The following is a 12050-nucleotide window of genomic DNA, read 5'->3' as shown; positions in this document are numbered from 1 at the left end:
TCGAGTATTTTCTTATATTATAGTAGGTATTCCGTAAAAAATTGGTTTTTAAATGGCACCACGCCAGTTATTAATTTGTTTGATTCACTTTCGAGAATTTTCTTTCATATAATTGTATGTTTTTCCAATATGTGGCTTGTAGCCTGTTTTTTCACTATCCCGTTATGTATATAGCGTTTGGTTTTTAAATGGCACCACGCCAGCACTGATGTTTTTTCAATATGTGGCTTGTAGCCATGTTTTTTCACTATCCCGTTATGTATATAGCGTTTGGTCTTTAAATGGCACCACGCCAATTATTAATTTACTGATTCCTGTTAGGAGCGCACAAACACCACCCTAACTGCAGGTCAGGGAAACCTTGCATCTTCCAACTCCGCCAGAAAGCCAGAATGGAGCACAGATGCCAACCTTTAGGCCTATTTTAATTTTCATCTCAACCAAAAAAGTCCAAAAATATTGTAGTTGAGGCAAGGATGACACTGCACGTCCACTCTGCCGAACAGACAAGAACGGAATCTACACATTTCAGTTGCATCTGAGAATTATGCGTATTAACATTTAGGAGTACTTATTTTCTGCGCAGCAATTTCAAAAGTGTAGATAAAGTTACGCACTTGATAGCCCATATAAAGTTTAAGTGCATATGTATGTATGTAGATGTAAAAAAAAACCCAGCTAATACATATATGTAAATAAATTGCTTATCCTAGCGTAGGTTTGGCGACTTCTGCCGCCACACTAATAGTGCTGCTCTTTAATTAAAAATTCAACTAAATCATAGTTTAGTCATATTTATAAAATATATAAGATTTTTGGCATAGCCAAAGACAGTGCAGCCCTTATTTGTTTTCTTATGACTTCAGATAATTTTCGTTGATGCGAATACTAAAAATATGTGAATCGTTTTGTGTTTTTATGCACCATTTAATTTAACAAATCCGCCTTTTAATATGCCAATAAACTCAATTGTTCACGTACAATTACGCATATATACTATCATATCGAAAATTCAATCGTATGAAAATTTGTTTCCTATTTTCAATCGGCAACTAGTGGGATCATGAGCTATTGTAATTAAATACACATACCTACATAAATACTAGGCATTAGAGTTTTCAAATGTTTATTTATAAAATTCGGGACAAATACGAGATCCACAAAACCTAAACGGATGGATCAAGATAAAATTTTGTAATTTTAGTTTTCAGTATTAACCAGTTATAAGTTTTATAGCAGATACGTAAAAAAATAATTTTTGAATGAAAATTTATTTTTTTTTTTAAATTAAAGAAATCGGACTATAACCACGCCCACCTTTTCGATATCGAAAATTTCGAAAAACCGAAAAAGTGCGATAATTCATTACCAAAGACGGATAAAGCGATGAAACTTGGTAGGTGGGTTGACCTTATGACGCAGAATAGAAAATCAATAAAATTTTGGACAATGGGCGTGGCATCGCCTACTTTTAAAATAAGGTAATTCAAAAGTTTTGCAAGCTGTAATTTGGCAGTCGTTGAAGATATCATGATGAAATTTGGCAGGAAGGTTACTCCTATTACTATATGTGTGTTAAATAAAAATTAGCAAAATCGGACCCCGAACACGCCCACTTTTTAGAAAAAAAATTTAAAAGTCAAATTTTAACAAAAAATTTAATGTCTTTACAGTATATAAGTAAATTATGTCAGCATTCAACATACATACATACATGTAAGGCGCGATAAACTCTGAAGAGATTTTAAGCCGAGCTTCTCTTCCAATTTGCGTCGTGCTCCTCTTGATTTTTCCTACAAATTGGCCTGACGGGACCTACTTGTTTTATGCCGACTCCGAACGGCATCTGCAAGGAAGATGAGTTTTCACTGAGAGCTTTTCATGGCAGAAATACACTCGGAGCGCTTGCCAAACACTGCCGAGTGGCGACCCCGCTTAGAAAAGCTTTCTTCTAATTGAAAAACCTTATTTCTAAAATTTTGATGTTGCTTTGCCCAGGAGTTGAACCCAGGGCATACGGTGTGGTAGGCGGAGCACGCTACCATCACACCACGGTGGCCGCCATTCAACAACAAAATACAAAATTAAAAGAAAATTTCAAAATGGGCGTGGATCCCTTTTTCATTTAATTTGTCTAGAATACTTTTAATGCCATAAGTCGAACAAAAATTTACCAATCCTTGTGAAATTTTGTACGGGGCATAGCTTCTATGCCGGTAACTGTATGAAAATGGTCGAAATCGGTTGAAGCCACATCCAATTTTTATACACAGTCGACCGTCTGTCCTTCCGCTCGGCCGTTAACACGATAACTTGAGCAAAAATCGATATATCTCTACTAAACTTAGTTCATGTACTTATCTGAACTCAGTTTATCTTGGTATTAAAAATGGGCGAAATCCTACTATGACCACGCCCACTTTTTCGATATCGAAAATTTCGAAAAATTAAAAAAATTCCATAATTCTATACCAAATACAAAAAAATGGATGAAATTTGGTGATTCTGGGTCACCCTGGTCCACATTTTGGTCGATATCTCGAAAACGCCTTCACATATACAACTAAGGGCCACTCCCTTTTAAAACCCTCATTAACACCTTTAATTTGATACCCATATCATACAAACACATTCTAGAGTCACCCCTGATCCACCTATAGAACTATGACCCACTCACTTTTAAAATACTCTTTAATACTTTCCATTCGATACCCATGTCATACAAACACATTCCAGGGTTACCCTAGGCTGATTTTCCTACATGGTGATTTTCCCTTGTTTTGTCTCCAAAGCTCTCAGCTGTTTCTTCAATAATTATTTGTAAAGTTTATTCTTAACGTTAGCTGATAATTATTACGACCAATAAATATGTTTTTTCGTTGGCAATAAATAGAACTCATAGTGGCAATTTTAATAGAACTCATAGTAGATATTATTTCTTTCTTTGCTTCATAGCGTCTAGACTTTGTCGGTCCGCAACAAAACACGTTAGCAATCTCTGCTTCGAAATATGTAGCTGACGCTAATTGATTAGCCGGTAAATCAAGGTTTTAAAAACCTTTTGATCCCAATTAAAGGAATCATCGAAATCTCGTTTTAGTGGCCATGTTAATGTTGGTAAAAGTAAAGGACTGTTTTAGATTTGCGCACGATCCGCGGACCTACCATCGACTTGGACCATTATCTCGTCGTAGGCAAAATACCCACCCGCCTCTGAGCGGCTAAAACCAAGGAACAAGAAACACAAGGAAAGCTAGACGTCGAAAGGCTGCAATCGCAACAGACTGCCAATGATTTCGCAGCTCGACTCTCACAACTGCTCTCTGAGAGCACAACTCAACCCGACGGAATGCAGGAACAGTGGGAGCATGTCTCCAAAGACTTCGTACTGCCGCCGAGGAAAAAACAAGGGAACTCTACTGTGAACTCTAACGCGAGTTTAAAAGGGAAGCGAGACCCCCATTCAGGAAGAAAAAAGCAGAGGCAGAAATGCGTGAGTGGGAGGAGCTTGAGCTGCTAGCCACCAGGAATAAAGCTCGAAAATTTTACAAAAAAATTCGACGGAAGGTTTTAAGTCCGGGGCAAAATCTTGTAAGAACGAAAACGGCGACCTTGTAACCGATGTCCAGAGAGTACTTAGATTATGGAGGGTACACTTCTCTTCTTATGACGAAGTCAGAATAGCAATAACCAGATTAAAAAACAACAAGGCTGCGGGTGCTGATGGATTGCCTACGGAGCTATTCAAACACGGCGGCGAGGAGCTGGTATGGCGCATGCATCAGCTTCTTCGCAAATTATGGGCGGACGAGTGCATGCCCGACGAGTCCACAGAAAGGGGAATACTGCAAACTGCACCAACTATCACGGAATCAGCCTTCTTAATATCGCATATAAGGTTCTGTCAAGTGTATTGTGCGAAAGATTGAAGCCCACCGTGAATCGGCTGATTGGACCTTATCAGTGCGACTTCAGACCTGGTAAATCTACCATCGACCAGATATTTACAATGCGCCAATTCTTGGAAAAACCCGCGAAAAAGAATCGACACACATCCTTCTTCGTCGATTTTAAAACCGCCTTCGACAGCACGAAAAGGAGCTGCTTATATGCCGCTATGGCTGAATTTGGTTTAACCTCAAAACTTATACGACTGCGCAAAATTACGCTGGGCAACACCATCAGCTCAGTCAGAATTGTGAAGGACCTCTCCGAGCCGTTCAAAACTAAACGAGGTTTCAGACAGGGTGACCCCCTATCGTTTAAACGGTTAAGCGCCAATTAAGTAAGTAACTAAAGGACTTGATCTGAAAAGCCGTTAAAAATAATAAGAAAAAAGTTCGAAAAGTAATTAATATTTTGCGAATGAAATAAAAAAAACTTCAAAAATAATAATTAAAAAGCAATTTTTACGATCTCTGGCAAAAAAGCATGCGGATTCATCTGCAAAAAAAGTATGTATATGATGTATGCATGCATATTGTAAATGGCACGTTCTATTACTTCTCTAAGAATTTATCTCAAAATCGCCTATAAAGTTTGCTTTTATCGAAATGTAAATTTGTTTGCGTTGCACTTTTGGGCGATTCTTAACGACTTCATTAAATACTTTGCATGCAATCAAATTTTCATTTTATGCAATTTATGCAACACACATCTTGGTTGTTCTGTTCAATAAGATTGCCATTAAAATTAAATTAAAAAAGTTTTTGCAGAGGTGCACACATTTCAAATAATATACATACTAGAGCTCAGAAAATTATTCGATCAATCGACTAACCGGTTAACCGATTATTTGGTATGAAACATTAGCATGCTTTCGGTTAACAGTATTCGAATACTCCTCCCCTAGCTTCGATTAATCGAATTGTCGCTTTACTGCGACTCCTCTAAAGCAGCGATGGGCAAAACGGCTCGTATGAGCCTTTTGCTCATACGGGCACGCTTTGCACATTTAAGTGCAAGGTGAGGGACGATCAGGTGCAGGTATGTGGGGCGAAGAACACAGGAAGAGAATAATATACAAACACATATTGCTCATCTTGCTTAATACATATTTAAAAGTTACCAAGCTATATGGAAAATAGAGCTGCAACAGCTCTTATTATGTTCAAATTATTAAGCGTTTTCGGATAAACTAGCCTTTACCGGCGGCTTCGCTCGCACTAAAGGCCACAAATATGTAATGTCGCCTTTGTGATTCACAACTCGAACTGAATTTTCAGTTGTAATTTTAAAAGTTCCTTTATGATTCAAATCATAAACAAAGAAAAATGACATTAGAAAAATGGTCTTAAACACAAATGCAACACATGCTCCAACAATTTTTGCAGTGTGGATTTAACGATATATGTGAGCTGAAGAAATTTGAAAATTCCCCCATAATTTGAAATTCATAAATGAAAGGAGTTATGTTTATAATAAAACTGGTAAAATTAGTTTATGCGATTGGTACCTTTTTTTTTGTAAACTGATACATTTCTTTCTAGGCTCACGACAACACTGCCAACAAGTCTGAAAAGGGTTTCGTTTTCCCACGATTGTATACGAAACGTGCATTAATACGGTTTTCTACTACCACTTCCTCTAATGCTACTACTTTAAAAATACTTTTTAATACTTTTAGTGTTTCCGCAACCTTTTTACGATGAATATCGTTTGAGACGAAGCGTACGATATTTCCAATGTATTTTTTTACACCCCTAACACCCCAAAACACACAAACGTCTCATTTTGTACTCGCTGCACTGAAACTGATTTAGGAGCCCAAAATAGGCCCATCCCTGCTCTAGAGCTATAGAAAATCGAATTTCTGAAGCCGACTTGTCCTTGAAAATTCGGTAACTAATCAAAGAATTTTAGAAACGAACAAGTAAGGAAGTCTAAGTTCGGGTGAAACCGAACATTACATACCCCGCTGTACACTTGAAATGCTTTTGTTGTTTGTTTTGCGTGCTTAATATTGTTACAAGGCTGCGCAATAATACATATACATATGGTTCTATTCTGAACAAATTTTTCTTCGAGTTATGGCTCCCGAAAAATAGAAAATTGCTTAGTCATAAAAGGGGCGGTGCCACGCCCATTTTTTTAAATTTGAAATTTTTCCTATTTATAAATCCACTTGGGAAATGAAATACCATTGATATAAAGCTCTTTTTAGCAAAGATATAGCTTATTTTATTCGTCCACGCCCCTTTTAAAAATCTTTTATATAAAAGTGGGCATGATCCTTAACCGATTTCGTTAATTTTTCTTCAGAGCATTCCTTATAGTACAGGCAACCTCTCTGCCGAATTTTTTTACGACAGGTGTAACGATTTTTAATTTATGATTAATAACATTTGTAAAATTTATTTTATCACAAGTGGGCGGTGCCACGCCTATTTTAAATATTTTTTTTTTTCAAATTTTTATCAAGTCTCAATATCAGTCCACATGCCAAATTTCAACATTCTAGGTGTATTATTTACTAAATAATCAGGTTTTTGTGTTTTCCAAAATGTTATATATATAAAAAGTGGGCGTGGTTATCATCCGATTTCGCCCATTTTCAACCAATCTATTCTGGGTCCAGATAAGCTCGTGTAACAAATTTGGTGAAGATATATCAATATTTACTCAAGTTATCGTGTTAAGGACGGACGGACGGACATGGCTCAATCAAATTTTTTTTTGATACTGATGATTTTGATATATGGAAGTATATATCTATCTCAATTCCTTTATACCTGTACAACCAACCGTTATCCAATCAAAGTTATAATACCCTGTGTACAAGTACAGCGGGTATAAAAAAAAAATTAGCGGACGGTAAATTGGGAGGAAGAAAAAAAAGTGACGAAATATCACTGGTTTCTTGGTTGGTGTGGCAAGTCGCACCAGACTTCAAATAGCGCCGTTTTAATATAAAAATTTCTAAATTAATCAAATAAATAGTATATTAGAAGAAAACTGAAGTATGCTCTATTTTCGCGCCCCCGGAATTTTGTAGCTCCGACATCTGGTAATGTGTCTCTAACTGTGAACAACACTCATTGAGTTCAGAAGGCGCCTATGAATGGAGGTGTCAAGCGGTGTCGCAAAGACTCCTGCTCTCACACCACAAGCCATTTCAGAAGGTTAGGTTAGATTGAGGTGGCTGCCCGAGGGCACACTTAGGCCAGTAATATTAGGCCCGCTGTGATACCACGAAAATACACCGTTTCCTTTCCTCTTCGAACCATTTTGAGGACGTGATAAAGCTACCAGGTCCTTGACGTCATGCTCCACAACCTCGCTCAGATTATCTAGAAATGGAGCACCCAGAAAGCGCTGCCGTGCTCCGCTTAGTGCCGGGCAGTTGCAGATGAGGTGAACCACCGTATCTTCCTCATCATCCTCTTTAAATATCCTGCCGCATCGACGGTAAGGCGCTCCTAACCTTTCTACATGCCTACGTATAAGGCAATGACCAGTTAGTGCCCCGCAAGTGTGGAAACTGTATCCCTACTTAGGTTGTACACGTGACGGGATCTTTTAGACCAGGTTTCTTTCGTCGGCTTGACGGTGGATGTGTTCTTTTAGCATTAGCTTGCATGTGGACAAGGGCATAGCTAAGCGTTCTTGGCCGGGAGAATCTGCCTGGTTGTACCCTGCCTAACGAGTTCATCTGCAATGCAGTTTCCCTCGATGTCCCTATGTCCAGGGACGCATGTGAGGTGTACACGCTTCTCTTGGGCCATCTCTTGAAGAGATAGGCGAGAGATTAGTGCTAGTTCAGAATTGAACGAGTAGGAGCCAAGAGATTTTATGGCAGCTTGGCTGTCGCTGAAACTAAAGATTTCTTTGCCGACAGTGTGTCTACCTATCCTAGCTGCGGCTTCCATTATGGCTGGAACTTCTGTCTGGAACACACTACAGTGGTGGGGAAGTCTGAAGGAGAGCTGGAGGTCAAGGTCCCTTGAGTATACTCCACCTCCTACTCCACCGTTTAGCTTGCAGCCGTCCGTGTATATGGGAAGGCTGCTGTCAACAGCAAGCCATTTCCGTACATTTTCTTACATTCCTCCAATCCTTGTAGGAAGGAGGTTGATATAGGTTGTATTATGTTTCTTGATATATACGCGTCGTTATTGACTTTCTATATATTTTATTCGTTTGATGTTTTTCCGTCTATTTCCATACAAAATTGGAGAATCTTTCAATCCATTTTTGAGTATTCCCGGAGAACTAGAGTCTTGAAAAATGGAACACATATAGAACACACACCCAATGACAATTTAACATGAGGGAAAAAAACTTTGCTAAATGGTCCAGGGATCGTGAGAAATCAAAAAATCGCCCGAGCTGGGTAATTTTGCTTTCCAGCTTTAAGCAACTTTCCGATAGCCCTAAGACCTGATACTGAGCTAGATTCTTCAAACTAAGAACATAATTCAGAACCCAAAAGAAAATGCAACATGATGAATACAATTTTCGCTAGGTGGTCGAGGGACCGTGAAAACTAAAAAAATAATCCGAGCTCGGAAGTTTTGCTTTCGAGTTTTAAACTTCCCGATAACCAAGAGACCAGATACTTTGAATGAATCTTTGGGTCTATTAGGCTGAAATGTTTAGGATAAAAAGGTTTCTAGATGGGCCAATTTGTAGGGAAAATTAAAAAGAAGCACCACGCAAATTGGAAGAGAAGCGCGCCCTAAATCTCTCCGGAGTTATTTACTCTTGAATTTCTACGTTGGCAAGCTGATTTTCGGGCATGGCTGCGTCTGTTGTTTATCCAAATTTTTTTTTAGCAAATATATAATAAGCAGGAATCCGTCTTATATTTGTCGTATGTCCTGGGTAAGGTTGAACTGACCGGTCAAGAAAGACTGAATGTGTCTATAGTCTTACCAGGGGCCACATCGTCACTTACGATCACGGATCGAAAACTATTTTCACTCAAACGAAAAAAAGTATATGCTATCGAACTTAAAAAAAAGAAAATAATAGATTATGGATCTTGTGGGTACGCGTAATCCCTAGTTCATTAGACCGATTCACCATTTCGGATCTATTCGGATAAATGGCATTCGATAAGGTTAGGTTATGTTGAACTGGCCGGTAAATAAAGGTTTCACCTAGACTGAATGTGTCCATATTGCTACCAGAATTTGTTTGACGACCCAACGGAAATACCTAAATTAGCTCCTCCCAGCGGGTTAGGGGGCTTAGAATATACCTGCGGCAGGTAAAAGCTCTCAGTGAAAACACATCTGCCTTGCAGATGCCGTTCGGAGTCGGCATAAAACATGCAGGTCCCGTCCGGCCAATTTGTAATTTGTAGGGAAAATCAAGAGGAGCACGACGCAAATTGGAAGAGAAGCTTGGCCTTAGATCTCTTCGGAGGTTATCGCGCCTTACATTTATTTTTAGGTGTGCCTGTCGTAAGAGGCGAGTAAAATACCAAACTTATTCAAGGGGTTGCCAGCGTAATTCATAGCTTATCGAACCCATTTGTCAACTTCACCTACCGATGACGAATACTGTTTCTTTAGCTGCTGAGACAATGGCGACCCCAAGTTCCTCTGGATTTAGGTGGGACGGCGTGATAGCCTAGAAGATTCCATGTGGTCATACTAAATAGAACCCGAGATTACCGAGCTAGTACCTTAATGGTGCTTGGGCCGTCCAGAATGTACCGAATCTATATCCGTCAAAGGACCATCAACACCATTAATACTCCACAAAATGTACGTACTACGTTTTACACTTATTTTATATTGGGAACCATGGAAACGCTTTAAAGCTTTGCAATGAATGCGAGACTTTTGTAAATTTCCCAAAAGAATGTATCAAAATCTGCCTAAGCTCCAAACAACCAGTAATTGATTCAACTGTTTCTCCTCATTACAGCAGAGAATGACGAAATGGGTTGTGTGGAAATAATAGCAACATTGCTTTCCATTATAATTATGATACTTACCTTCCCCATATCAATTTTTGTATGCTTCAAAGTCGTCTCAGAGTATGAGCGTTCTGTGATCTTTCGTATGGGCCGTTTACGTAGTGGTGGGGCACGCGGTCCTGGTGTCTTCTTCGTATTACCCTGCGTCGATGATTACTGCAAAGTGGATTTGCGCACCGTTTCATTTGATGTGCCGCCACAAGAAGTACTATCGAAGGATTCCGTAACCGTCACAGTAGATGCAGTTGTATATTATCGTATCAGTGATCCTCTTAAAGCCGTCATACAAGTATCTAATTATAGTCACTCCACCCGTTTACTGGCGGCCACAACATTACGAAACGTCCTGGGCACACGAAACTTATCCGAATTATTGACGGAACGTGAAACTATATCACATACAATGCAAGTATCGCTGGATGAGGCAACCGATCCGTGGGGTGTAAAGGTGGAACGGGTGGAAATGTAAGTTTTAATTATTGTGCCGGATTTTTTTAAAATATTTTATGAATATTTACTTTATGTTTGAATAGCAAAGACGTATCATTGCCAACGGCATTACAACGCGCTATGGCAGCTGAAGCAGAAGCAGCACGTGAAGCTCGCGCAAAAGTGATTGCTGCTGAAGGTGAAATGAAGTCGTCGCGTGCATTGAAAGAGGCATCTGAAATGCTTTCAGCGAGTCCATCCGCATTGCAGGTGGGTGGGAAAGGTGTTTCTTATTATTATTCTAATTATTTTGGTATTTTATTACTTAATTGAACAACCAGACGCATCGGCCGCAAAAATTTCTACTCTGAGGCATCTTCAAACCTCCCATCCAGTGAAAGCCCTTACCAGATATAATGCCTCTAAGGAGGACCAAACTGGCATTCATATCTCACACACGGAAAGTGATGATCAGAGCACATTTGTACTCGCACCAAACATAAAATGGGTCATAGGTATATCTACCACGGCCGCCGTGGTGTGATGGTAGCGTGCTCAGCCTACCACACCGAAGACCCTGGGTTCACGCCCCGAGCAAAGCAACATCAAAATTTGAGAAACAAGTTTTTTCAATTAGAAGAAAAATTTTCTAAGCGGGGTCGCCCCTCGGCACTTCGAGTGTATTTCTGCCATGAAAAGCTTCTCAGTGAAAAATCATCTGCCTTGCAGATGCCCCTCGGAGTCGGCATAAAACAAGTAGGTCCCGTTCCACCAATTTGTAAGAAAAATTAAAAGGAGCACGACGCAAATTGGAAGAGAAGCTCGGCCTTAAATCTCTTCGGAGGTTATCGCGCCCTTCATTTATTTATTTTTTTATATCTAGCAAATTATTACGACCGCCAAGACAGCTTTTTCTGCTACGATTTATTTCTTTTTTTTTCTTCTTTTAGCTCAGGACCTATCCAAAAAATTTCTGGCGAACTCACCCAACTCTGCTTTATAAATGGAGTGGCGTACCACCGTTAAGCTCTTGTAAATGAATTTCTAACATTTTGTATGTATTTAGGGCTTGAGTGTGACTCAAATATACAAAACCTGATATATATAGGTGGTTGTTGTTGTTGTTGTAGCGATAAGGTTTCACCCTGAAGGATTTGGGGAGTGTTATCGATGTGATGGTCCTTTGCCGGATACAGATCCAGTAACACAGCACCATTAAGGTACTAGCCCCACCATTTCGGGAACGATTTATATGACTACATTAAACCTTCAGGATATCCCTCCCTCCCCACCCCTAGTTCCATGAGGAGCTTGGGGTCGCCAGAGCCTCGGGTGTTAATGAAACTGAATTCGCCACGGTTAGGTAAGGTTGACAATTGGGTTTGGAGAAGCTATATATTGCGCTGTCAACCTGAAAGGGTTGCGCTACACAACGCCTTGAATCTGGTATTTTAGTCGCCTCTTACGACAGGCATACCTAGCGCGGGTATATTCTGACCCCCTAACCAGCTGGGGGATATACAGGTGGTCTAAGAAGATACTGATATTTATATTAACGCCAATGTTATAAAGTGACTCACCTCAGCCATTTGTTTGAGATTTTACAGTGGAAAGGAGTGGTCGCCTCCGAGCATTCCGCGGATTTGTATACCTTACGAACTCTCTGAATATTTCGGTTTCCAGAGGACCCTGG

The 12050-nt window shown here is 39.6% G+C and overlaps 1 protein-coding gene across 3 annotated transcripts in view; it reads left to right on the top strand.

Annotated features, from left to right (window-relative positions):
* The window catches only part of LOC137250912 (band 7 protein AGAP004871-like), a 104854-nt gene that overhangs the window by 81638 nt on the left and 11166 nt on the right, over positions 1 to 12050 (top strand). For 2 of the 3 annotated variants that reach the window (XM_067784631.1, XM_067784630.1), the window contains exons 2-3: positions 9877 to 10393; positions 10462 to 10627. In XM_067784631.1, the coding sequence (XP_067640732.1) occupies positions 9891 to 10393; positions 10462 to 10627 (669 nt within the window). In that variant the 5' untranslated portion in view covers positions 9877 to 9890. The remainder of the gene's footprint in view (positions 1 to 9876; positions 10394 to 10461; positions 10628 to 12050) is intronic. The other variant, XM_067784632.1, reaches the window with a different exon arrangement.

Source organism: Eurosta solidaginis, chromosome 4 (assembly GCF_040869045.1).
Source record: "Eurosta solidaginis isolate ZX-2024a chromosome 4, ASM4086904v1, whole genome shotgun sequence".
NCBI classification, from domain to species: Eukaryota; Metazoa; Arthropoda; class Insecta; order Diptera; family Tephritidae; genus Eurosta; species Eurosta solidaginis.
This window is presented reverse-complemented; position numbering and strand designations above follow the sequence as displayed.